The 25,417-nt window shown below is 41.0% G+C and overlaps 1 protein-coding gene across 2 annotated transcripts in view; it reads left to right on the forward strand.

Annotated features, from left to right (window-relative positions):
• The window catches only part of ITGA1 (integrin subunit alpha 1), a 129,586-nt gene that overhangs the window by 40,313 nt on the left and 63,856 nt on the right, over positions 1–25,417 (forward strand). The window contains exons 2-9 of one of the 2 annotated variants that reach the window (XM_073343911.2): positions 2,433–2,553; positions 4,332–4,441; positions 5,490–5,578; positions 5,672–5,786; positions 6,457–6,584; positions 13,065–13,213; positions 14,908–15,058; positions 18,827–18,992. In XM_073343911.2, coding sequence (XP_073200012.2) covers positions 2,433–2,553; positions 4,332–4,441; positions 5,490–5,578; positions 5,672–5,786; positions 6,457–6,584; positions 13,065–13,213; positions 14,908–15,058; positions 18,827–18,992 — 1,029 coding nt within the window. The remainder of the gene's footprint in view (positions 1–2,432; positions 2,554–4,331; positions 4,442–5,489; positions 5,579–5,671; positions 5,787–6,456; positions 6,585–13,064; positions 13,214–14,907; positions 15,059–18,826; positions 18,993–25,417) is intronic. The other variant, XM_073343913.2, reaches the window with a different exon arrangement.

Below are 25,417 nucleotides of genomic sequence, written 5' to 3' on the forward strand. Positions count from 1 at the left end.
TTGAAAATAGGTATTTATATCCTTTCCCCTACTACTTTCTTTATCTCCTTCAGAAGAAACTAATTTTCCTAGAGCAAGGATATATATTGGCAACTGTCGATTCACTGGATCATGGTGTATGTATAAAAGGTCTAGTCAGACTTATGGCTGAGAAGCCTAATTAGAGAGTGACACTGCTCGTTACAAGTTTCACAGATGTACGTGTTGTCAGAGTTGGAGTCCAAGATTACAGCATGCTGCTTTCTTCTTTTTTGCTTTGCTTCCATTCTCTGGATCAAAGCCACTTCATCTTGAGCTGCACCAAGTGCCAGATGTTCCCTCCAACTGAACGGGGGCTTCTGTGCACTCCTCCCAGCTGTCTACATTGATGTTGAATAACTTCAGATCATTTTTGTACACATAATGGTACAGCCATAAAGGGTGACCACACTTTCTAGTGCTGTCTTGAATCTCCCTATAAAAAATATTCTTGGGGATATGGCCTCCACCCATTCTCCTGATATGACCGAGCCATCACAACGTCCTCTTCTTGATAGTAGTTTCTAAGTGTGTCAATCCCACATGCTCCAGCACCTCTGTGTTTGGTATTTTGTCTTCTCACTTTATTTGCAGAATCTTATACAAGCATCTCATGTGGAAGCTGTTCAGCATCCTGATGTGCTTAGCATATGTAATCCATGTTTCTGAACCAGAGAGCAGGGATGACAGCACACAAGTCTCATCTGCACCTTAGCTGATAGTTTGCTGTTATTACATGTGCGTTTCTGTAATAGCCAGAAATTCTTAGCTGCTTTTCTGATTCTGTTAGTTCAGTCTGAAGATCAAGATTCCTGCTGATCATAGAACCCAAGTAGCAAAAGCTGCCAATGATGCCAAGAGATTTACCCTCCAGAGTAATGTCAGGCTATGAAAAGTAGTTTTATAAAAAATAATGAAGTGTTAAAGGAATATGACAGGGCATCATCCCACTTCTGTCTCTTTTCTAGTCACAAACCACCCAGAGTCCTTCTGCTGGTCAAACACCTTGTGCAATTTATTTGCAATGCTCTTTCCCACCAGCCTTACAGACTTGTGCAGCTCAGTATTTACAATAGTACACACTCCTTAGCTGGCGTGACCATATTTTCCCAAAGGGAAAATGGGACTCTGCAGGGAACCGATCTGAGGTCCTCCTCCCTTCTTCCCTGATGTGCAGGGCTGGCCCAAGCCACCCCCCCTGCTGCCTGCCTATATGGGCTCAGCCCGGGCCACTCTCCTGAGCTCTCCCTCATGCATGGGGATGGCGGATGGCGTTGCCGCTTGTCCCCCTGCACATTCCTCTGTGCTCCACTAGGGGTCACACCCCACTTTTTGGGCAAAACTAAGCATTTGTCCAGCTTGCTCTTGCTAACTGATGATCAGTTGGCAAGAGCAAATGGGACAAATGCCCAGTTTTGCCAAAAAAGTCGTGACAGCTGGGACAGGGCTTAAAAAAGGGACTGTCTCAGCTAAAACTGGACATATGGTCACCCTATCCTTAGCTCACTCAGCCAAGGAGTGGAGAAGGCATCTTCCCTCCAAGAGATCTCTTCTGACTCTGAAAACTCTACCAATCTCTCTTCCCACCTGACCACTTTCTTCTTGCACCTTTCTACTTACTGGGTTAATTAGCCCATCCTCCAGCCCATCCTCAGTCTATCAGTTAGACACAGCTTTGCCCCTCAGGTTTACTCTGGGGCAGTTTAACTGGTAATCCAGTGATCAGATCACAGGTACAGCTGCTGTTGCCATACCCTCTAGCACAAGGAACAAGTCAGACTCTAATTGCAATAAGCCATTCTGACTGAGCATTGATAGGCTATTAGAATAGTCAAGCATAGATATCACAAAGGCATGGATCATCATGATGAACTCTATATGTAGAATTAAAATGTACAACTTCTGGCCTGGTGCTAAAAGCCTGTTCTTCCATATTCTGCTGATGGTCAAAAATTACACCCAAAGTGTGAACCTTATTATTACCTTCCTGGAGCACACTTAATTAACAGATAGGAAGAGATCCTGAGTCATCAAAATCCATCCATCCAGAATCCAACCAGTTCTCCCATACCACAATTTATAATTCTGTTTTATCTAGCTTTCTTGCATCAATCCTGCAATTCAGCTATTGCAGAAACAGAATCTTCCTTATATTTTTGTTTTAAAATTAATGAAGATTTTTTATAAAGGAAAGTTATGAAACTAATATTAACTAAAATTAAAACTTAATGTGGTTGCTTAATATTTATTTCTGCTATTCAAAAATGCCATTTTGAGCAAAATGGCTGACTCCAATAGCAACCTCAGTAAAATCACTTTTAATCAAAATCACAATGGTCACTTTACTCAGTCTTGATTTGTATACATAGTTACATAATGTTGCATGTTACATTGAATTTAATTTTTTTTAACAGCTCTGCTTCACCTCAGTGCATCTTTCAATGTCGATGTCAAAAATGCAATGACGTTCAATGGCTCTGTGGAGGACATGTTTGGGTACACAGTTCAACAGTATGAAAATGAGGAAGGAAAATGGTGAGTTTTTTCTAAATAGCATAATATCCTAATGGTAAACTATTTAATAACAGGAATAGCACACATTGGAACTGTATTCTGTTCAATAATTTCAGTAAATAAGGGCCAGGTTCTGCCTTCTTTAGTCACGGTAAATATTTCCTTGCTTTGTACGATTGTGTCTAATGGGTTCTGTCAGTGATTGTCTCCACTGATTATGCCAACCTGGAGGAAGACTTTTAGATCAAAATATCAAATAATACAATACCCTTTAATTTGGGCTAAAATGTCTTCTTTGATTATTATATTGGTGTTTGGTGCTTTGGACCCTCTGCTCATTGCTGCTACATTCTGAAATAAAAGTTTTATTCAGCCAAGTTTGTTGCTGTCTTTGCTTCTTCAGAATGATGTCATGCTAGATGTTCCACTGAGATGGCAATGCTATGAGAAAGCTCAAATCAGAGAGGGGACCATCTCCTCTGCACTGAGAGTGGAATTCAGAATAAGACTATCTCCGTCCGATTACCTGTCCAGTTGATAGGGAGTTAATAGTCCTCTCTGCAGCTGCATCTTTGAGAATTATTCCTGTTCCCACACTGGTTGCTGGTTGGGTAGAGGATTGAATTGGAAGTCGAATGACCCAAACATTGGGAATACTGAAGCATAACTGTGTAGCATTCACCATTCGGTGTAGGTTTCCCTATTTTTGAAATGGGCTTCTGCAGCAGTCTAATATTTCTGCTGAACAAGATAGGAAAACAGCCAATGACAATCTACAGGTTTGAGGCCCATGTGGCAATAGATATATTCTGCTAGATCAGGCTATCAGTATGTAATACCTTCACTAATCTTCTGCACAAATGCAACAATATAGCCGCAGGTTGTTGATGAGGCCATGTAGAATATTACTGTCTCACGCTGGCTATTACAGAATCACTAGAAAGTATTGAAAGTAATGAAACTGCAGGTGCCCCTTTTAAAATACTATTTCATGACCTTCTGGCTTGTGGGTTCTTTAAATATACATTAAGGCAGTGGTTCTCAAACTAGGGCTGCCGCTTGTTCAGGGAAAGCCCTTGGCGGGCCAGGCCGGTTTGTTTACCTGCCGCGTCCGCAGGTTCGGCCGATCGTGACTCCCACTGGCTGCAGTTCGCCGCTCCAGGCCAATGGGGGCTGCAGGATGTGTATCACATCCCTTGGCCCACACCGCTTCCCGCAGCCCCATTGGCCTGGAGCAGTGAACTGCAGCCAGTGGGAGCTGCAATCGGACGAACCTATGGACGCGGCAGGTAAACAAACCGGCCCAGCTGGCCAAGGGCTTTCCCTGAACAAGCAGTGGCCTTAGTTTGAGAACCACTGCTGTAGACCATTGTAAATTGTAATTTAAACTAAAATGGAAAAAAAAATAAGAGAGGAGAGAGAAGATGTTTTAAAAAGACAAATGCAGATACTTTTTCAAATCTTTTGTCTCCCAAAATATCCTTGGCGTTTGGCATTGTCTTTTCCTCCACACATCCATGAACACATACACTTACACACCTCTTTCCTTTTTTGTGTTCTTCTCAAGGAGCAGAAGATAACATGGTTACTTTTCTTTGTCTCTGAACTAAAAATATGATGCCATTTTTTCCAGCTGTCTCTCCAGCTTGCACACTTGTGCAGAGCTTGCTGCAGATGGGCCCCCAATAAGTTTTATAAAGGTGCATTATACTCAGTACTGACTTTCATGTCCACTAATGGAACAAAAGAAAGAATGTATGCTTTGAGGAGAAAATTCATGTGACTTATTTCATTTTCAGGGTACTTATTGGTTCTCCATTAGTTGGCCAACCCAAGAAGAGAACAGGAGATGTCTACAAATGCCCTGTAGGGAAGGGCCAATCACATTGCATAAAACTGAACCTACCAGGTATGAAATAAAATAGGGGTAGCAGAGGACTACCCTTATCCTGTGCGTGGAGCTCTCATAGAAGTGACATCTTAGCAAGTTTATAGCTAAATTTTTTTTATTAAAATTGTTTACAAAAAAAGATAGCTAAATTTGTGTAGCTAAATGCTTACATTCTGGGGGATAAAATAACTCATGACAATGAAATAGGAAGTCTTTCAGATCAAGGTTGCACATTTGAATATTAATAACAATAGTATTCTCTTCAAGTCTCTTCAGTGCCCTATGTCTGCATGAAATGTGTTGGTGATTTCAATCCATTTGATGGTGAACAATGGCTATGTTATATAAACACCAGTACAACTGGCACTAATTGTCTCTGTGTGGCAGTCCCTAAATTATCATGGATTACCTTTTCAGTATCTCATCCAAACCCCACTGAAGCCAATGAGAGTCTTTCCAATTACTTCAATGGGCTTTAGATGAGATGGTCACTGGCTAGAAGTGGTCTCACCAGAACAGGGATGAAGCAATTAATATGTCAATTAGAGTAGGCCTGGATTGCCACCATAACTGTGGCTGGCATCTGGAGATCCTTGATAGTGACAGGAAAAGAGTTACTGTCAAGCTGAGTTTTACCAGATTTATTATTTAGTTTTAATCTTTACTGAAACCTCTTACATATCAGTGATTTATTTTGATGTAAAATCTATAACATATATAACAGCAGACTTCTATACAAGATGTAATGTTTATTTGTTCTAACCGGCAAAATTGTGTGAACAGTAATCTCCTGCTTTCATCGCACTGCTATTTCTACGTTCTTTTGTGGTTCAGGAAAACTATTTGAGACAGTGACCCAGACAAAATTCTGGGATGACAGCCAGTCTTGGCATTTTTACTTGTTCATTATACTCCTAATCACTGTTCCGGCGGGAGGAGGAGTGCTAAAATACTTGATAGAACCGAAAACAAGCTGTGTTTTATGTTTGGAAGCTTTATACTAGAGGACATATAACTTAACATCTTTTCACTTTTCAAAATACTTAACATTTTGATCTATTTATAGCTGACACTTCAGTTCCTAACGTCATGGAAGTAAAAGAGAACATGACTCTTGGAACAACTTTAGTAACTAACCCGAAAGGAGGCTTTCTGGTAAGAAAATAAATACATTCCTTACTTTGATAGGGAATTATAATATCCCAAAAGCTTCATTATCTAACTTTTAACTCTTTCTGTTTCTTAAAGGCGTGTGGGCCTCTCTACGCTTACAAATGTGGGCATTTGCATTACACAACTGGCATCTGTTCTAATGTCAGTTCCACATTTGAAGTTGTAAATACCATTGCACCATCTGTACAAGGTATGCATACCACAGTACTGTTCTCATGTGTTTGAAAGCATGAAGCACTGAACAAGACAAATGTATACACACAGGCATACCAAAAAGCATAAACTATTTTTCCAAGCTACCAGCATTACCAAGTTAAGTAAATGTTTTCATTGTCAGTATATAAGCTAACTTCTTGCTACTTTTGGAATAAATGTGCAGTGTAAACAATCTCTAGAATGCTTTGTAATGTCCAAACATAATTGCTAAAAATAGTCCTGATGCTTTTCCTTATGGTCAGAAGAGTTTCTTTAAATAATGAAAGCAAGTTACTGAGACATCTGACAAGCCCAGTCTGGTAAGATGTACATTACAAAATCTTAGGACATGTTTAAGTGGAAGAGCCAGAGTAGGAAAGTAGGAAATTGGAAAATTAAGGGTTTACCTTAGTAAAGATCCCAATCCTGTAAACAAACACATGCCTAACTTTCTGTATGCAATGTTCTACTAATGTTAATGGGACTACTCACACATGTAAAATCCTGGGACTAAAATGGCAAAGCAAATATTGCTGAAAACCAGTTTGTTTTAGACATGTATTTTTAAAAGTCAGGCTTCATTGTGATGTCTACAATTATTGGTGCAATGATTATACATTTGACGCTTGTTTGTGACAGTTCTCATCTGGCAATTTATGTTGCAGAATGTAAGACCCAACTGGATATTGTCATAGTTCTTGATGGTTCTAATAGTATTTACCCATGGGAGAGTGTCACAGAATTTTTAAACCGCCTTCTGAAAAAAATGGACATAGGCCCTCAACAAACACAGGTAAAGTGATGCTGTGATATTATTCTTGTTTGCAGAAAAATATGGTTTACGGAAAATAAAACGAGAGGAGAGTCCATGCAGAATAAAGTGAGTTTATTACAATGAGGAGTCAAAATAAAAAAAGGATTTTATACTCACTTTGTCAGTTTTGCCACAAAGAAAAAGTTCCTTCCTGCTCAGACCCACAGCTTCTTGGAAATACTGTTCAAACAACACCTCCATTACAGAGTGGGGAAGGCGAGCAGCAACCACAGGAGAATGGCTGCTGCCTCATGCCCCCCTGGCCTTCACATACAGGTAGAATAAGGATATGAAAGACAATCAACTCTCTCCTCCCCTCTATTCCCCAAGCTTAGCCAATGGCAGCAGGAAAAGACAGAGAATCTCTATGCCTTTGCCGTCTTTCCCATCAAAGCACCATCTCTATGTGCATTCTGGGTAGAGGGAAAGCCTCAGAGCAGCCAAGTCTGTTCTGCTCTTCCTTCCTCTTCTCAGGACCCCTGCCATGATATCAAACATCCCCTTCCTACTGAGATAGGAGGAAGGCTGTGAGAGCATGGGAAATTTCATTCCAGACTACTAAATTGCCCATCAGAGAGGCCCTGGCCAGTTGAGATCCCACCCCTCCCCTCTCACTGGGGAGATCCTGATAGTCTGAGACTTTCCCCCTGCCCCTCTGAGCTCCTCCACTCTCCTTGGAGAGACCAGAACCACCAGGATTTCTCCCCATTTCCTTTCCCGTTCCAGGACCAGCTGGAACATCTCCCCTTACTTTCCACTGGAGAGACCCTGACTGGCCAGGACTTCTCCTTCACCCCTCCTCTCCCCCAAGAGTGGCCAGGATCTCTCCTCCTTTCCCCTTGCTGCCTAGGCGAAGAGGAGTGTGGGTGGGCCCTCTGCCCCTCTGATCTATATTTTTAAACATGTAGGCCTTATTTTACTCTCACTCACACTGCTTTAAATTCTATGTGATTGGATCAGATTGGATTTGTACAACTGTCTCCATCACTATAATTTCTGAACACTTTGAAATCTATGGAGTTACACTGATTTCAAGCCCAGTGTTCCACAAGTGACAGGAGAATTGGGTCACTGCTGTACACTGTAGTTTCGAAAGAATTTATAATATGGCTTTGGCTATTAATTTTACAAAACCATTTTCTGATTGTCTGCTAGGGGCGTTTTGGTTTATCTCCTCCATGAAAAAATGATCATCGCAGTTATGGCTAGATAGATTTCATCTTCTCACTATAACTAAGAAAGGAATGGAGTAAAAGGGAAAGAGAAAAAGTCCTCCATTCTCTATTTTAGAATGATATTTTAAAGCAATAGCTAAAACATTCAGGTACAAAGAGCCAAAGTTTGCTGTATATGTTTTTCCCACAAGAACTTCCTCCTTCTCCTGTCTCTTTCCCTAACTGAGCAGAGTGCTCAGCACAGTTTCTGAGGCAGATGGCCTGCTTTTAAGTTGTACTAGTACATCAGACATGTAATGTATGTTTCCCTGTTCAGCATCAGATGTAAGAGTTCAGCTCAAAAGCAGTCCAGCTGCCGGAGTTCAAAGCAGCCCAGTTGTCTCAGCCATGGCTGATGAGAACAGAAGCCGAAATGAAGGAGAAATGCATTCTCCTTTGAAGTCTGGCCACTTGAGAAGCAATCATGGTGCCCCAAACTCAAACTGAAAGGTGACATCGCTATTGCTGGTCATGCGATCATCAGAGCTGCTCAAGTGGGTGGGCCAAGTGTGGTTGCTTTTTCTGAATGGTGGGAAGAGAACTGAAGGAATATGTGGGGGGAGGAGGGGTGTGGGAAGGGAAAGGGTCATGGAGAAAATAGGAGGAAAGAAACAATTAAAATGGGGAGTGGGGTGAGAAGCTGCAAAGCAAAGAGAAAGTTAAAATGCGGATCATGAATAAAGGAAAAAAGCATTACTGCCTTTTTCATACAAGTTCTTTATTTCCCTCCTGTCTGAGGTATTTCCTGTGGCACAAGCCCTATGCCGAACAGCAAAAAAAGTGTCATTAGAAGTTTGGAACCATATTACAATGATTTTAAAAGACTCTCAGGCCTATTTTATTTTGCATTAATTCACACTTTGGGGGGCTATGGGCAAGTGGCTTGTGCCTCATGATGCCCCCCACCGGGCTGAATCAATGGGCTAATAAAACGTGCCCCGTGGTATCCTAATGATCACTTTTATTTCCAAAAGACAGAAAGGGCATTACATGTATAAAAAATATTGTGGCATTAAGGAGGTTTTGTATGAAGGGAGGATTTAGTGGTGGCTTAAAGATCATTATGTTTGACTCATTAGGGGCAAGATAGACCAAACAAAATGCCATGGAATAAATCAGACTGTGTCATTACTGAGGAAAGTTCAGCTGGTTCTATATCCATAAAAATGAACCATCTGTTATTGCTTTCCAAGCTTTTTCAGTTTTTAATCTCATCTCAAATAAGTTGGCTAAAACTAATAATTTTCTTTCTCTCCCTCCTCCACATCCCAGTGAGGAATGTCCTGGCATTTCATTGCTTTAAATTTTACTGTTTTGTTTTGTTTTGTTTTGTTTTTTTAGGTATACAATTGTTTCCATGTATATTTATTAGGACAGCTAATTTATATACTTCAAACAAGGGACTGTATTTATTAATAGAAGGAACAACAATATATATTGCCACAAAAAGTTTTGTCTTAAAATAGAACGGTCACGCAGAACATAGAACTTTTCCTTGAATAGTCTTACAGCGCTTTTGCACAGGAACTTGGGACAATTACAGAACCATTCCCTCATGGAAAATAAAAATGTGTGGAATGTAAGGGAAGAGAACAAAGACATGTTCAATAAGTCATGAGTCAAAAAACATGTTCAATAAGCTGTGGTCAGTAAAGCTGGGAGGAAAAATGTTAGTTTTTTTCAGGCAACATAGAAATATCGCCTCCTAACTAATAGGATCCTAGTTCACATATGTAAACCAAGTAAATCAAGACTCATATTACATGTAAGATTGGGATTAGTAGTCTGATGAGGTATGGGGGTTTGGACAGGATCATAGTCCCACTAAGGTAAGGTTACATCAGTCAGATGTGTGCCCATTATAAAAGCCCCCAAAAGCCTAACCTTCCATTCCTATTACAATAGCGATTTATGTCTAATTTTAAAAGGTGGAACTTATTCTGTCACTTTGCCAAAGACTGTAACAATTTTCTCGAAAACCAGTAAATTATCCCTGCCAGAGATGATGTATCCTTGACACCTTGGACTAGATTGTACCAGATGACAGGTTTTTTCAAAAATTCTCCTAGGGCAGGATTCCTCAGAACTCCCAAAAGGTCATCACATCTTCCTCCTTCATATTTTACAAGCTGAATGCTGTGCTATACTATCAACACATGCAGTGTGATTTTCAGAAACAAAGTGTAAACATTTTCAGCAAATGCTCTTAGTATACATTTGTCAAGAGGTGCTGTTTCATTCCATGGTTATGGGCACGATTTTCTTTGAAGAGGGAAAACAAATTAATCAATTCTTTACCCTATTGCGCCTCTTCTCTGCAAAAACAAGCACCCCTACATACATAGGACATTCCTGGGGTGGGGTGGTATATGTGGCAACCAGCATCCTTTCCGCTTCCCTGATCCCGAGAGCATCCAGGGGCCGATATGGACCCTACCACAAATTAGAGCAGCCTCAATGCTGTGATCTTATTTGTGCAGGCAGTAATAGTCTCCTGGGAATCATTCCATCAGCCTAGGTTTGCTGGAGTGCAACTTGCTCTGCCTATACTCATTCATGGCCCCAGCATGCTCTTGGCCTGTCCCCTGCACTAGGAGGACCAAGAGCAGGTGGCATGGAGCTGGCTAGACCAGCTTTATGCCACCCAGGGATTCCTTAAAACACAAGGGAATCCACAGCTGATTGCTGAAACAAGCCTCTGTCCCCTTTGTGTGGCTAGAGCAATGAAAATACAACCAAGTAGGGAATAGGGATGTGGCCTTTTGAGTTTATCACAGGTGAACGGAAAAAGTTTTGAGAGCCCCTTGTTAAAATATTCACAGTACCTCACTGGAATTATTTTATATGCAAGAGCCAGATCATGATTGAATAGAGCTAATTTCCATGTACCAATTTATTGGCTGCTACCACATGAAATGGAAGATAAGGGGGGATGAAGCTCCATCATAGGTTAAATGGTCTTATCTAAGAAAAAGAAATCACTGAAAGCCAGCTTCCTTTGACTGGGCACATTCCTCCTTCAACTGCAGTTAAAACACATGCCACAAAATTAGGTGCAATGGAGGCAAGGGGTTCAGAATTTAATCTTTGACAAGGGATAAAGTTTTAGCCACACGTCTTCTATGAGCAGTAAATGTCATGTGTGCCTCAGTCTTTTGTGTAACCTAAACAAGAGATACACATTGTGCAGAATCCACAGGGGCACACAGCCCCTGGATATTCCTCATTATGGGAGCAGAAGTGAATTTTTAGAGGCAATTTTAAAAGGGTGCAACTTATCTTAATGGGCTGAACTTATGTATATCCTTCCTTTAGAAAAAGCAAGCAAATCTGAGTTGCAGAAGTTAAAGGTGATGTTAGGATTCTCTGTTATTGTCATATCCCTTTATAATCATACTGCTAGCAGGACCATGGGGTTAATAAGACTATTACAGTGTCAATGTTCACTTTATCACAGTATAGGATATTTATCCCATTATATCATCATCAGTCTGAATGCTAGTAAACAAAATCTTTTCACAGCCGATGGAAATGTTATAAAATTGTCTCAGAAACACATCTATAAAGCAAGTCTAAAACACACACCAAGCCACCTATAAAATAATATGACTGTATAAACATTATAGAGGTCTTATTGATCCCCAATACCTAAATGTTACAGAGCTTTTAATAATAGATGGGCGAAATATAAATATGCCACATAATAGTGCATTACCCTAAATAACACCAATAAATCGTAAAGCTTAACATAAAATTGAAATATGCTAATGGAATATTGTGTGGATTTTTCCCAGTAAAAGCAGTCAAGAACCTGCCAAAACATTAAAAGAGACTGAGATGAATGAGGGGAAATTAATTAATATTTAGGAATATTGCTTATCTTTTTTTATTTTACATTCTGTTTTTGCAGTAGGTTCCCTCAGGCATTTGCACACTGGCTGTAATTCAGTGTGTCAATCTCTCACACAAAGATTTGTCCAGCAGAGGTCTCCTTGGGTTTCCCTTTTTTCCAGGAGCTGCCATTTTATTCAAGTTCTCCCCTCTGGCGCATGTCAGGCATAAAGAATCTATTGGTTTGGCTTACCTCCTGCTGGGAGAATGGCCTGAGCCTGAACTACCCTCCCTGCTGTCCCTTAAATCAGAGAGCACTGTGCTTTTGATCAAGCTAAAGATCACTATAATCTTCATCTCATACTGGGGCCTGAAAACATCAGCTGAGTGATACTTCTGCTCTAGGTTTAGTATAAATGATATATTGGATATAACTGAAATGTATTTTAAAAGCATTAGCATTATTGGATGTGAAATATGTCCTCTTACTCCATAGGCAGTTGTGTAAGCTCACCTGTAGAGCTAGACAATTTTTTTTAAAAACAAAACTGGTGAGAGGGAGATTCTCTATAACATGGTAGTTAAGACACTGGCCTGGCTCTGCATTCAAATCAGAGTTTTTCTATCCCAGTTTTTTTATCCTAAATCAGACTTGAATCTGAGTCTCCTAACCCGTTGGTCAATGGCCTAACCACCTGGCTATTAGCTATACTGGGGTGGGTTTTGCTCCTCCTAACCCCCACCCTTTTTGTGAAAGATTCAAAAACCAAATTTTAAAACCTCAGTATGTTTTGTGAAACACAATAGTTGTTTTCGAACCATATCTACTCACATGCAAACTATGTATTTATCTTAGGAGAAATTTACCCCAGGACTAGAAGTGAGTAAAATTTTTTGGATGCAATTCTTTTTGCCAAAAAAAAAGTATCTTCAGGTCAACCTAAACAGCTCATGAATATGTGTTAAATTTACTGAATTGTTTTGGCTGAAACAAAAAAGAAAAAAATTCTGAAAAAATCTAAATGTTTTGTTTTGACATCTTCTAAATGAAATGTTTTAATTTTTTTATTCAAAATTATTCTTTAAAAAAGCTTCAATTTTATTTTTAAAAAGGTTTTAAAAACTCAAAAAATAAATAAAATGTTTAATTTGGGGTTGGACAAAACATTTCATTAGGCCTGAATAATTATTTTCTCTTTTTTGTTTTATTGAAAATTTTGAAGTGTTTTCATTTTGAGTTCACCCGATGATTTTTTTGCCTGCAAATCAGTTACTTACACAGCTCTACCCAGGACTTGTGTTGTCCATACCCCTTGCCCTGGCCTTCAGCAAGTCTTAACCCATTGAGAGAGACTGATGATCGCAAAAACATTCATTATTGAGGGCTTTTTTTAACAGAAATTGCTTGTTTCAGGTTGGAATTGTTCAATATGGGCAAAAGGTAGTCCATGAATTTAACCTCAGTACTTACATGACAACAGATGATGTACTGATTGCAGCCAAGGCGATAAAGCAAAGAGGTGGAGCACAAACTATGACAGCCCTTGGAATAGATACAGCAAGGTAAGTGCATACTATTTTATGAAGTATGGATAAGTTACAGTGGAGAGGAATAAAATCAGATGTGTTTGTAGATTTGGTTTTTATAGATTTTGATTTTGCAAATCAAAATCCAGGGCAGTTTGCATCTGGGTTCCATTGTATCTGAACTAAAGCTAGGTGAATAATGGAGTTTTTTAGTAGTAGATTTAATTTAAATAAGGAGTAAATTTAGAGTAGAGCCAAAACCAATTTTTGCTCAGTAAATAGAAAATTTTAAAAGAATCATTTTGCCAAAATGAAAATATTTGTTTTGATGCTGACCATTTTTAAAGGTTTTTGAATTTTTAAAATAAAATTAAAGGCAACTTAGAAACAAAAATTCATTTGAAACTGAAAAATTGAAACGTTTCATTTAAAAAATGTCAAAATGAAAATTTGATTTTTCTAGAATTTTGTTTTTTCTAAATAAACAAGTCAGCAAAATTTACATGAATTCACAAAATATTGTGATGTCACCAGACTATTTTATTGAAAAATAGTTTGGGCTAAAAAATGTCACCCAGCTCTATTTAACACATCCTTATGCCATATGTAATTATCTGTATAACACATGCAAGTTTGTGTATATGAAAGGTTTATATTTTTAATTTTGTCCATGCTGTGGTAAATGTTCTTTTTATTTTTTCTTATATAAATTTTGGTTTTTATATCTTATTTTTGTTAAGTGTAGAGGGAATTTGGGTGAAAACAGTGGGAGTTGAACACTGATACTTAGTATTCTTTGTCGGTCTATCTCTTTATCTCCGTCTCTACCTACAGACAGGGCACAGATCTACCGATCTAACGAGTCTGTCTATATTGCTTCTAGAGTGACACCATCTGCTTTAATTGTTCTATTATTGTATTTAATAACATCACAATCTACCAAAAAGCCCCTTGACAATGCAATTTATTACATTATTTTGTTCTCTTCTGTAGTTTATTCGGACCTCATCTCCTCCTCATACCTTAACATCCTATTTCAGTCAGGATCAAAGCATTCAAATGGGAGAGGGGGAAGGAGGAAGCAACCTCACTGAAGGGAAGGTTAATGAGCACAGCAACAGTCATGGGTACTTCTAAAGCTGAGTGGTACAGGGATTTGTACTGATGTTTCTGCTTCTGTTGCTCTACTTAGTACTATGGTACTCTTCAGTAAAACAAATCCTGTAGTAAAATGCTGTAAGAGACATTCTCTCAGAACCAAACTTAGAAGAATCTGCGATTCTATTGGCTGCTGAGCATCAGAAGCTTCTGAAAGTACTGGCTCTCAAACACTGAGCATGCAGGGAGAATTAAAGTTCTTTTTTCTGAATACTATTACTTTAGGAATCCTCCCTTACCCTCAAGACATGAATTCTGGCTTCTGCTGGATAGACAGTAAATGCAAAATCGGACACTCATACAACTGATGTGGACAGCTGTTTGATCAGCACTGTAAATCCATCAGATTAGGCTGTGAGGTAACTGAAAGAGACAGAGATCACAGTACACATAAAAGAAAGAGAAAAGAATGTAGGGGTGAGATTTTAACATTTGATCAGATTAAGCATTTATGTTTCCCTTCTGTTTATTGGTTGATAGCAAGTAGTTTAGTCTCTGATCCATTTTTTAAAAATTCTGTGAAATCAGAGTGCTGTTTTGCTTTTCTGTGTTCTCTGTGTGTTTCCCTAAAGGAAAGAGGCGTTCACTGAGGCTCGGGGTGCACGAAGAGGAGTAAAGAAAGTAATGGTTATTGTGACTGACGGGGAATCACACGACAGCTACAAATTAGCAGACGTGATTAAGGACTGTAAACATGAAAACATTCAGAGATTTTCTATTGCTGTAAGTGAAATGATACAGGGAAATTTAGATCTTAAAAGCATGTTTCATCTTTTAATTGTAATGACTGTTAAAAAGTTTATTTCACAGCATCTTTATGGAGCTATAATTGCTCAAGAGAGAGGGGGAAATAAGAGAAACTTAAATAACATAAAATGCATCTTTCAAATTTTATAATACATCAGAAAAAGCCGATCAATTCATCCTCTGTGTGTGTGTGTGTGTCTGTGTCTGTGTCTGTGTCTGTGTGTGTGTAATCTATTTGTTAAGAGCAAAAGTGAATTGAGTGGATCAGTCTGAATCATCCAGCAACTTCTTAAGAGACTCTATCAGGTTTTTTAATCATTTTATTCCTCATTGATATTTGCAATTAGGATATTGAAGCTGCCTCTCTCATGAAGGGGGGCAAACCCTATAAGCCGGGAGAGAATGAAGATGAAATTTGAGATTTTATTCCCTGTGTGAAAATAACCTACGCAGAGAAACATAAGGTCCTTAAATACTTTTGTGTGTGAACTATCTACTGTAACTATACATTAGAATTAGTCCCATATTTAACTAGTTGATTTTTTTAGAAAGTTTATTTTTAATCCCTCTTCAGGATCACATTTCTCTTTACTGCTCCTAACAGGAACACCACAGTTGTATTGCTTCCAAGGTTTTGTAAGCAGAGCAGATAACTGCCAGATCCAAGAATCTATTTCCCTGCTACCCCCAGTCATGAACAATACTATCAGGAAGTACTGTTCCTGCAAGGCCAAGCAGCTCACTACTAATTGTTTAAATATTAAACATCAGTGTAACTAAATGGCACAAATCACAGGTTTTAAAGGAGGAAACAATATTTGGTTTTAGGCTGCCAGTATTTTAATATGAGGCTTTGGTGATGGTTTCCTTCATTAAGCAAGAGTTCACCAAATTAAAAATCCCATGTGGAGCTGAAATGTCATAGTTATTGATGGGCTGTAGCAAAATTCAGGTCTCTATCTGGATCTGTACTTCCACAAAGGCCAGAGGAATTAGGATCTGGAGGTAAGTTTCTGGCCCATCGCTAGTAGTAAATAATACTGTAATCCACAGGGCAAATTGTATCCAAGAATCTAAGAGTGCTTTAGAAAGCTCAGTTAATTAACCTTCACAACATCCCCGTGAATTAAGGAAGTTCCCATTTTGCAGTTCAGTAAACTGAGGTATGCAGAAGTTACATAATTGACAAAGACCTCACAAAGTTGGCAACAGAGCAGGGAACAGAACATAGCTGTCCTGATTTCCAGTACCATTCTCTAGAGTCTAGTCATTAGCACTGCAAAGAAGTGCCCATTATTGTTGTTTATTTTTATAATGAAATAAATTTTCATGGCACTTAAATAAAAGAGAGTATTCCTGCCCCCAAAGGGCATACAATCTATGGCCCTGATACCGCAATGTGATATGAGCTCGTGGACCCTTGCACCTGTACAGGACCTCACTAAAATTGTGCATCCCATGTAGGGTTGTGGCCTGAATTACGATGTAACTCAATGGGTGATTTAGAAATGTTGTAGGATATAGGGAAGGATGAGGGTAACAGCAGTTATAGCACGTGATTGTTGTGGTGGATATGGTTGGTATTTTCAGAAAAGCTAGGCCTTGGCGTAACTGTAGGGTGACCTTATTTCCCTACGCTGAATGTGGGACACCTGGTAAAATTACTCATATTCAAGTGAGTTCAATAGAAATCAGTCGGAACTAAGCAGCATAAACGTTCAAATTAACATCAAGTTGACTGAGGCCCTGTTAAAAAGCAATACTGCGTACTTGGATTCTTTTTATATACCTTCTTATCTTTAAGGCTTTAGGGTTCACACGGGGAAAGGTGACACACGTACACTCCCATACAACTCTCTGACACGGGGCGGGTGACCGACCGACCTGACCCTCCCTGCCTGGCGCTCTCTGCTCTTCATGACTGGCTGGGGCCCCAGGACAGGCCTGCCTCTCCTGGCACCTGGTGCCATGTCTTCCCAAGGCAACACGTGGAGGAGGGGGAGAAGCTCAAGGTCGCATGCCCCCCATCCCCAGATTTCTTCCACGGTTCACACCACAATGTGGCCAGCAGCAGCTTTTCAGCACTGTGCAGGAGGGAAGGGATGGGAGCTGCTTCCAGCCACAGGGGAGGAGGAGTGGGGGAAGGGATGACCTGGCCCCTGTCTTTGCAGAGCTTATCTGTCCCCTCCACACACACTCCCCTGTGGCTGGAAGCAACTTTTCCCGTCCTGCCCGCACAGTGTCGAAAGGCAGCTAACACCTCCAGGCTGCTGCTGGCCACTGATATAACTGCCTCTGGTCCCCTGGCTACAGCACGGGCAGGAAGGGATTAAGCCCTAAGGATGCATTGTGCGCCAAGGCCCTGAGACTGCAGGGGCTTCAGTAAACCCAGCTCAGCATGGGAGTGTGCCTAGGGGACGGAGAAACCCCATGCTCCCTGTGGACAGGACAGGACCCAGGGTGGGGGGAGGGTGGATGAAGAGGGTGCTAAGCCCCCTGCCTGGGGGTGCTGCTGTGAAGCCTGCAGGGTTGGGGCACAAACAGGCTGGAAATCACTTCCCTCACCACCACTCCAGAACTTAGCTGAGGGGCAGAGAAGTTTCCCTGTGCCAGCACTAGACGGGGCTTTGGCACATGCAGGGCTTGGCTCCTCCTGGCCAGCACCACAGGCCAGAGGGTCTTGGGCTTTTCCAGGGTGCTGACCCAGCCAGAGGCAGTGGGGGAAGGAAGGAGCCTGCTGGCCAGGCTGTTGGTGAGCTGAACAGTCCGACCAGGGGCTGGTTCTCTGCACAGCTGGGAGCGGGATGTGTCCCTCCGGGGAGGATATGGAGGAGCAGCAAGGCTGGGGGAGATGATGGGGCAAAGCAGGGAGAGGACAGTGAGAGGTGGGGCACGTAAAGGGCCAATGGGTGGGCAGCAGAGGCGTCATGTAACCCGCTGCCATGTGGCACCTGCCTACACTCACCAGCCACCGCAGCTCTCAATGCACAGCCACTGCTGTCTGGAACCAGGACGGGGGGTGGGGCCTTGCTGGCTGAGAGCTGGCATGCAGCAGGTGCTGTGCTGATGGACCAGCAGAGGGAGCGGCCAGCCCTGCACACTGCATCTTCGTCCCTCCACCAGCCTTGCACACGCCCGCCCCCATCGTCAGCTACTGGACCACCCCCTCAATCACCACTGGTGGGCGGGTGGCTCGCGAGAAGGGATCTGGCCAGCAGTAGGACCCCCCAGTGCTGATATGGAGGGGAGAGGGAGAGACATAAAATATGGGACAATTTGCCAGTTTTCAAGAAAAAGTCAGGACACCTGCAGGAGGTCTTAAATACGGGATTGTCCCTTTAAAAACGGGATGTTTCGTCACCCTACATAACTGTGTACTCCTTGAAGATATCAGTGGGAACAGAGTTAGTGCCATGTTGAGCTTTTTTGAACGCCCCACTCTAAATTCACACTTCAATGGAGGTTTATGGATATATATATATATTTCCCTTAAATTTGATGTTTGTGAGAATCTGGTTTTTTGAAGGGAACACGAGAGTTTGCGTCAACTTCTAGACAAACTTTAAAGTTAATATTCATGATCTCATATTACCAAAAGTGCTTTTCTGACACTGTAGGGCTAATGTTAAGTGGATTGAATTAAGCTAAGGTAATATTTCCCAGTATGCACTGACAATCTGCCTAAAATGTGTCTTTAAAATATAATTTGTAAAATATATTCTAGACATTTTTTTATTGCCTTAGATTCTTGGCAGCTACAACAGAGGAAATTTAAGTACAGAGAAATTTGTGGAGGAAATAAAATCAATTGCAAGTGAACCTACTGAAAAGCATTTCTTCAATGTCTCAGATGAATTAGCTCTTCTTACTATTGTTGAAGCACTTGGAGAGAGAATATTTGCCCTAGAAGGTATGAAATTTCTTTAAATTTTAATGTATCCTTGCATTATGACTGAAGTAAATAATGGATCACCTACTCTTGGGGATGTACTGTACTGTGTAAAGTACAATACATTATATGTTCATTTTTTAACATGCTGGTCATACAGCTGTCTTGCAACACATATCAGAGAGGGTAGATGATGTGAAATGTTATGCTCCGAGGCTGAGTAGATGGAGACAGTAGGCTGGAAAAAGTAAAGAAGGTCACTCTATTAGGCACCATCGTGGTAACACACCAACAGTACCAAATCTCTTCCTCCTATATTTATTTATTTATTTATTTATTTATTTGAAACTTTACCTGGAGTTTGAAGTGTTAAAGATAATACAAGACACAATGGATCTCTAAATTTCTCCTGGTCTCATTTTACATTTCATTGGTGTTTGCTGAGACAAGGTGATTTTTGGAAACTATTGGGAAAGGAGTGCATTTTGATTTAAAGGGTGAAAAATTTCACCATGTCTGTCTATCCTACATTTTTCTGCAGTGCCCCTCCCCGCAGTAGTATGTGACTACTTCCTAAATGTTGGTTAGTTATTGATTATAACTAAGGCTGTGAGTTTGTCATGGAGGTCATGGAAGTCACAGATTTCATGACTTTCCGGGAGCTCTGGTACTTCTGCAGCAGCCGGTGTTGCTCAGGCTGCTCCAGGGCCAGCCGCACCAGCCACTGCTGGGGCAGTCTTGGGCCATGCCCCACTCCCCACAGCAGCAGCAGGAGTTTGGGTGTGGGAGGGGGCTCAGGGCTGGGGGTTGGGCCGTGGGAGGGGGTGAGGGCTCTGGGTGGCGCTTACCTTGGGGAGGCTCCCCGGAAGCAGCGACATTCCTCAGCTCCTAGGCGGAGGCATGGCCAGGCAGCTCTCCACGCTGCCTTCACCTGTAGGCACTGCACCCACAGCTCCCATTGGCCACGGTTCCCGGCCAATGGGAGCTGCGGAGCCAGTGCTCGGGGCAGAGGCAGTGCGCAGAGCTGCCTGGCCACACCTCCACCTAGGAGCTGAGGGAGGGTGATGTCGCCACTTCCGGGGAGGTGCAGAGCCAGGCAGGGAGCCTGTCAGCCCCAACAACTGCTCCCCACAGCACCAGTGGGGGTTCCAGGCCATGCCGTCCCTCCCCCCGCCCCCCCGCCAGTACCAGCAGGGGTCACGGGCCACCCTCCCCCATCACCCACAGTGCCCCTGAGATGCCCCCCAGGCCACCTCCCCCCCACCCCCCCGCAAGGTTTAGTCAAGGGTATATAGTACAAGTCAAGGACAGGTCACAGGTTGAGAATTTTTGTTTACTGCCCGTGACCTGTCCATGACTTTTACTAAAAATACGTGACTAAAAGGTAGCCTTAATTATAACATTACTTTGCCACACAAGATAGTTGGCCAAGGAGGTAGAGCTGCACCAAACTATTCTTTCCTTTTGGAAATGTTCATGGAGTCCAAATTTTTAATAGAGAAGATCCTTTGTGTATTAATGGCTGCCACATCCGCCATCCAAATCAGCCCACATCCTCTATTCCAATGAGTCAATATTGTGTTTCAAGTGTGTGGCTAGTAACAGAACACCAAGTTGTTTCTTCATCTTAAATTATAGCCACTTTTCAAAAGGATTACATTGCCATGCAGGGAAGACATCTGCATATACTTCACATTTCAATATCTCAACTTTCCAAATAATTGGAATGGGATTGTTTATGGCTAGACCAAAAGATACTGTTAACTTGAATGTCAAGAAATAATATAAATATAAGAAATAATTTATAAAAACATTTAAATTAGAATTCCACTATTTAGACACATTTAGACAGCTTGTTATTATTAAAGCATTTATCTGGATAAAGTACCAATATTTTTAACTGTATTGTTTAAAAATATTAGACAGCTTCTTTCGATTAAGTGTTATATTTTCTTGTTTTCCTTTCTTGGCTTTTGAAGACTTCTAATTTTCTCACTTTTGAACTTCGTTTATTTGAGGAATGTGAAATAGTGGCCTTCAAAAGACAAAGGTTTAGCTAAACAAAGAAAAATACCATATGTTGTTACATACCTCAAAAAAAATGTAGCCTTTTCTCCAGCAATTTTCTAATTTCAAGTACATTTGATCAAGGTACTAAATGTTTTCAAATTCATACAAAAGGACTTTTTTAAATAAGCTTCTGTTTGACACAGGAAAAATAAACTTTCTCTTGTATGCAAAAATGATGTTCAGGCAAAATTAAGGTTAATAATGTAAACATAGAGAAGTCAGGAATTGAAAAATTGAATCAATCCTCAGCTGAGCTGGGCTTATGTTTTGTGCAGCTAGAGAGATGGGAAGGAAGGTGGCTCTGAAAATCCTTTCCAACCCACTGATTCTGGGCTGGTCAGGGGCTGAAACCTAAGGCCTGTTCTGAGTTACATCAGCTGCCAAAGTCCCATTAGGACTTCACCACACCCCCTAAGGGTAAGACAGAGCACTGGTTGTGCTGCATTTTCCTCCCTGAGAGATGGGTGGAGTGGAGCTGGCTATGCTCTATGCCATCTGCACCAGGGAAGTCTTTGTCTGCCCCTTTAGGGAAGCTGGACTCGGTGCTGAAGGTATGGACCAAGGTTCTACAGTAACGTTGACTGAGCCACTTGTGGGGTTGGAGGAAGTTTAAAATCCTGCCCCCTCTTCCTTGGTGTGGGAGTTCCCCAGACTCAGCAGAAGCAGTGCTGTCCAGCTGCTCAGAGGCAGCAGAATGTGCACTAAGGAGCCCAGCTCTGTGGGAACCGCTGTGTACCAATGTGCAATGTAATCTGTGTTGGGGCTAGGCAAGGTGGATTGTGGATTCTGTAGTCATTGCCTCACACAGAGCCGAAGACACAGCTGGAGTTATTCCAGTCTCAGAGCTGCAGTATCAACCATGGACACAATATTTCTAGGGGAGGGGAAGGATTCACTTTGTCCTTGCCCTTGGGAAGCTTCCCTGTGTCAAACACAGCTTCATGGTTTTGGTGCTGGCTAGAAAGTGTTTGCTAACTGTGCTCAAGATGGTTGAGTTATCTTCTGCAGCACAGCATGAAACTTCATGTTGAAGTGCCTGATTTTAATGTGTTTCAATTCTAAGTCTAACCAGCATCATATTAACATAAATCTTACATTTTATTTCCTGGGGGGCAGGGGGTTGTTTGTTTAAAAAAACCTACAAAGGAAAAAAACAGAGAGAGAGTGCAAAAACCAAAGCCAAGTAACACTGCACAATTCAATTCTGTGCCAGAAAATGAATTTTTGTACATAATCTTTTTCATATGACTCTAAATCTCATGGCATGGGCTGTGGTTTTCTGTTTTACCCAAACTTTAGGTTGGCAGAAGTGTTTTTTGCACAAGACATCTTTAGAATGTTTCGCAGTTTAAAAAAAAATGGAAAATTAGAGTGGGCACCATTCTCTAATCTGTATTCACAGCGGTAACTGTAATATTGTCATCTACAGTATAACAGGAGGATCCCACTTTACACAACTGGCTTCAGAGAGGCCGGCATGGGGAGTTTAAGGCTGCCCATGGTAAATATTAAATATCAGCCAATATGTAACGTTAGAATTTTCTGCTTTTAAACATTACCTATTTTTCTCAGACTAAGTACAATAATTAGGTCTTGTGCATCTATGGGGATGTGTCTGCACGTATAATACATTGCCTGAGTGGCCATGATCATGTCTCCCTCTAGTGGCTGACCACAACAATTAATAGTTTATTGTTGACAAAAAAAATTACTCCTTTTGCTCAAGTGATGGACACCTGGGTTTTATGTACTGAACTTCACAGGCTGAACTTCCTCTGATGCCTTTGGTGACTAAATATGCATGAGGCAATGGTTTCTTACAAAGGGGTTTGTTTCACATTCTTTGAGGTTTGCCTGGAGTTAAGGTTCTCAGACTACAGGCAAACAGAAGGTTCTTGCCAAGCAAACCTCAAAGTATGTTTTACAACCCCTTTTCCTCTGTTACCATGGGTTGTTCTCTGGGATTTATCACCATGGAATGAAGTAAAGATATGAGCTGAATGTAGCATTGGGCCAGGGAGCCTTTCTAATCCTGCCATTGATGAAAGTGGGACCAGACAGACTATTTATTCCACTGAAGATATTTGCTGTGCTTCTCAGAGTGAGGAAATTGACAGCAGTCCCCCGAAAATTAAGGTGAGGCTAGTTGGCTGCCTCCTGAATCTTTTGAAAAGATGCTGTACCATACCAGGCCACCAGATTAGCTCCTTATCCAAAGCCATCTAAAAGGAAGAGTGGGGTGTTCTTGTAGCTTGTTGGAAAAGAATAAGGTTCCCAGCCCTTGTCTGAAGTCAGGTCAGCCAAGTCTTGCCTGAAGCTCAGTGAATCTTTTAGTGGGGGTTTTGGTGTGCAAGGTTCACATGGCTCTAACATTAATTATTCCTTTCTGACAGGGCATATAAACACTGTCCCTGGTTGGAAGGGGTTAATTGGCAATCTGAGGCTTAACTAGCCATACCCTATCACATCTTATTTGGACGTTAAGCTTAAAAGGAGAGTTTAAAAGGGGGAAGCCCAACAATTAGAGGCTGATGGGGAAAGTGGTACAGACAGACTGTCCTGTGGAAGGCAAGGAGCCTGCCTGGAGACAGGAACCCTGATGAGCTGCAGCCTATCTGAACTGCTAGCAAGGGGAGGAGCGTACTAACCCCTAGACAGTGGTGGTGTTTGAGACACAGGAACCTGCAGAAAGGTGTGGTGAAAATGGTAGATACTGAGGAATAGGTGGGTTCCTGAGCCTGGCTGGGCTGAAGGACTGGTTGCTTTTCATTAGGGCTGTCGATTAATCGCAGTTAATGCATGCGATTAACTCAAAAAAATTAATTGAGATTAATCGCAGTTTTAATCACACTGTTAAATAGAATGCCAATTGAAAAGTATTAAATAGTTTTGGATGTTTTTCTATATTTTCAAATATATTGATTTCTATTGCAACACGGAATGCAAGTGTACAGTGCTCACTTTATATTATTATTTTTATTACAAATATTTGCACTGTAAAAATGATAAACAAAAGAAATAGTATTTTTCAATTCACCTCATGAAAGTACTATAATGCAATAGCTGTATCGTGAAAGTGCAACTTACAAATGTAGATTTTTTTGTGACATAACTGCACTCAAAAACAAAATAATTGTAAAACTTTAGAGCCTCCAAGTCCACAAAGTCCTACTTCTTGTTCAGCTAATCGCTACGAGAAATAAGTTTGTTTACATTTATGAGAGATAATGCTGCCTGCTTCTTATTTACAGTATCACCTGAAAGTGAGAACAGGCATTTGATGGCACTTTCATAGCAGGCATTGCAAGGTAGTTACATGCCAGGTGTGCTCAACATTCATACATCTCTTCATGTTTCGGCCACCATTCCAGAGGACATGCTTACATGCTGACGATGCTCGTTAAAAAAAAATGCATTAATTACATTTATGACTGAACTCCTTTGGGTAGAATTGTATGTTTCCTGCTGTTTTATCCACATTCTGCCATATATTTCATGTTATAGCAGTCTCAGATGATGACCCAGCATGTTATTCATTTTAAGAACACTTTCACAGCAGATTTGACAAAATGCAAAAAAGGTACCAATGTGAGATTTCTAAAAAGATAGCTACGACACTCAACCCAAGGTTTAAGAATCTGAAGTGCCTTCCAAAATCTGAGAGGGATGAAGCACGAAGCATGTTTTCAGAAGTTTTAAAAGCGCAATGCTCTGATGGGGAAACCACAGAACCCAAACCACCAAAAAGGAAAATCAACCTTCTGCTGGTGTTATCTGACACAGATGTTGAAAATGAACATGCGTCGGTCCGCTCTGCTTTGGATTGTTATCTAGCAGAACCCGTCATCAGCATGGACACGTCCTCTGGAATGGTGGTTGAAGCATGAAGGGACATATGAATCTTTAACATATCTAGCATGTAAATATATTGTGCCGCTGGCTATAACAGTGCTATACAAACACCTGTTCTCACTTTCAGATGACATTGTAAACAAGAAGCAGGCAGCATTATCCCCTGCAAATGTAAACAAACTTGTTTGTCTGAGTAACTGGCTGTACAAGAAATAGGACTGAGTGGCTCTAAAGCCACCAGGCTCTAAAGTTTTATATTATTTTATTTTTGAATGCAGTTATTTTTTGTACATAATTCTCCATTTGTAAGTTCAACTTTCATGATAAAGAGATTGCATTACAGTACTTGTATGAGGTGAATTATTAGTCGTTTAATCGCAGGATCAATCATGCTTCATGTTTTTAATTGTGCCATTAATCACGATTAATTTTTTTAATCTCTTGACAGCCCTACTTTTCATATTTTTTAGGATTTTGGTAACAGGCTCAGAGGCCCTGGAAGGTGTTAGCTAAAATGGTCTGGC

This window comes from Lepidochelys kempii, chromosome 5 (assembly GCF_965140285.1).
Source record: "Lepidochelys kempii isolate rLepKem1 chromosome 5, rLepKem1.hap1, whole genome shotgun sequence".
Lineage (NCBI taxonomy): Eukaryota > Metazoa > Chordata > Testudines > Cheloniidae > Lepidochelys > Lepidochelys kempii.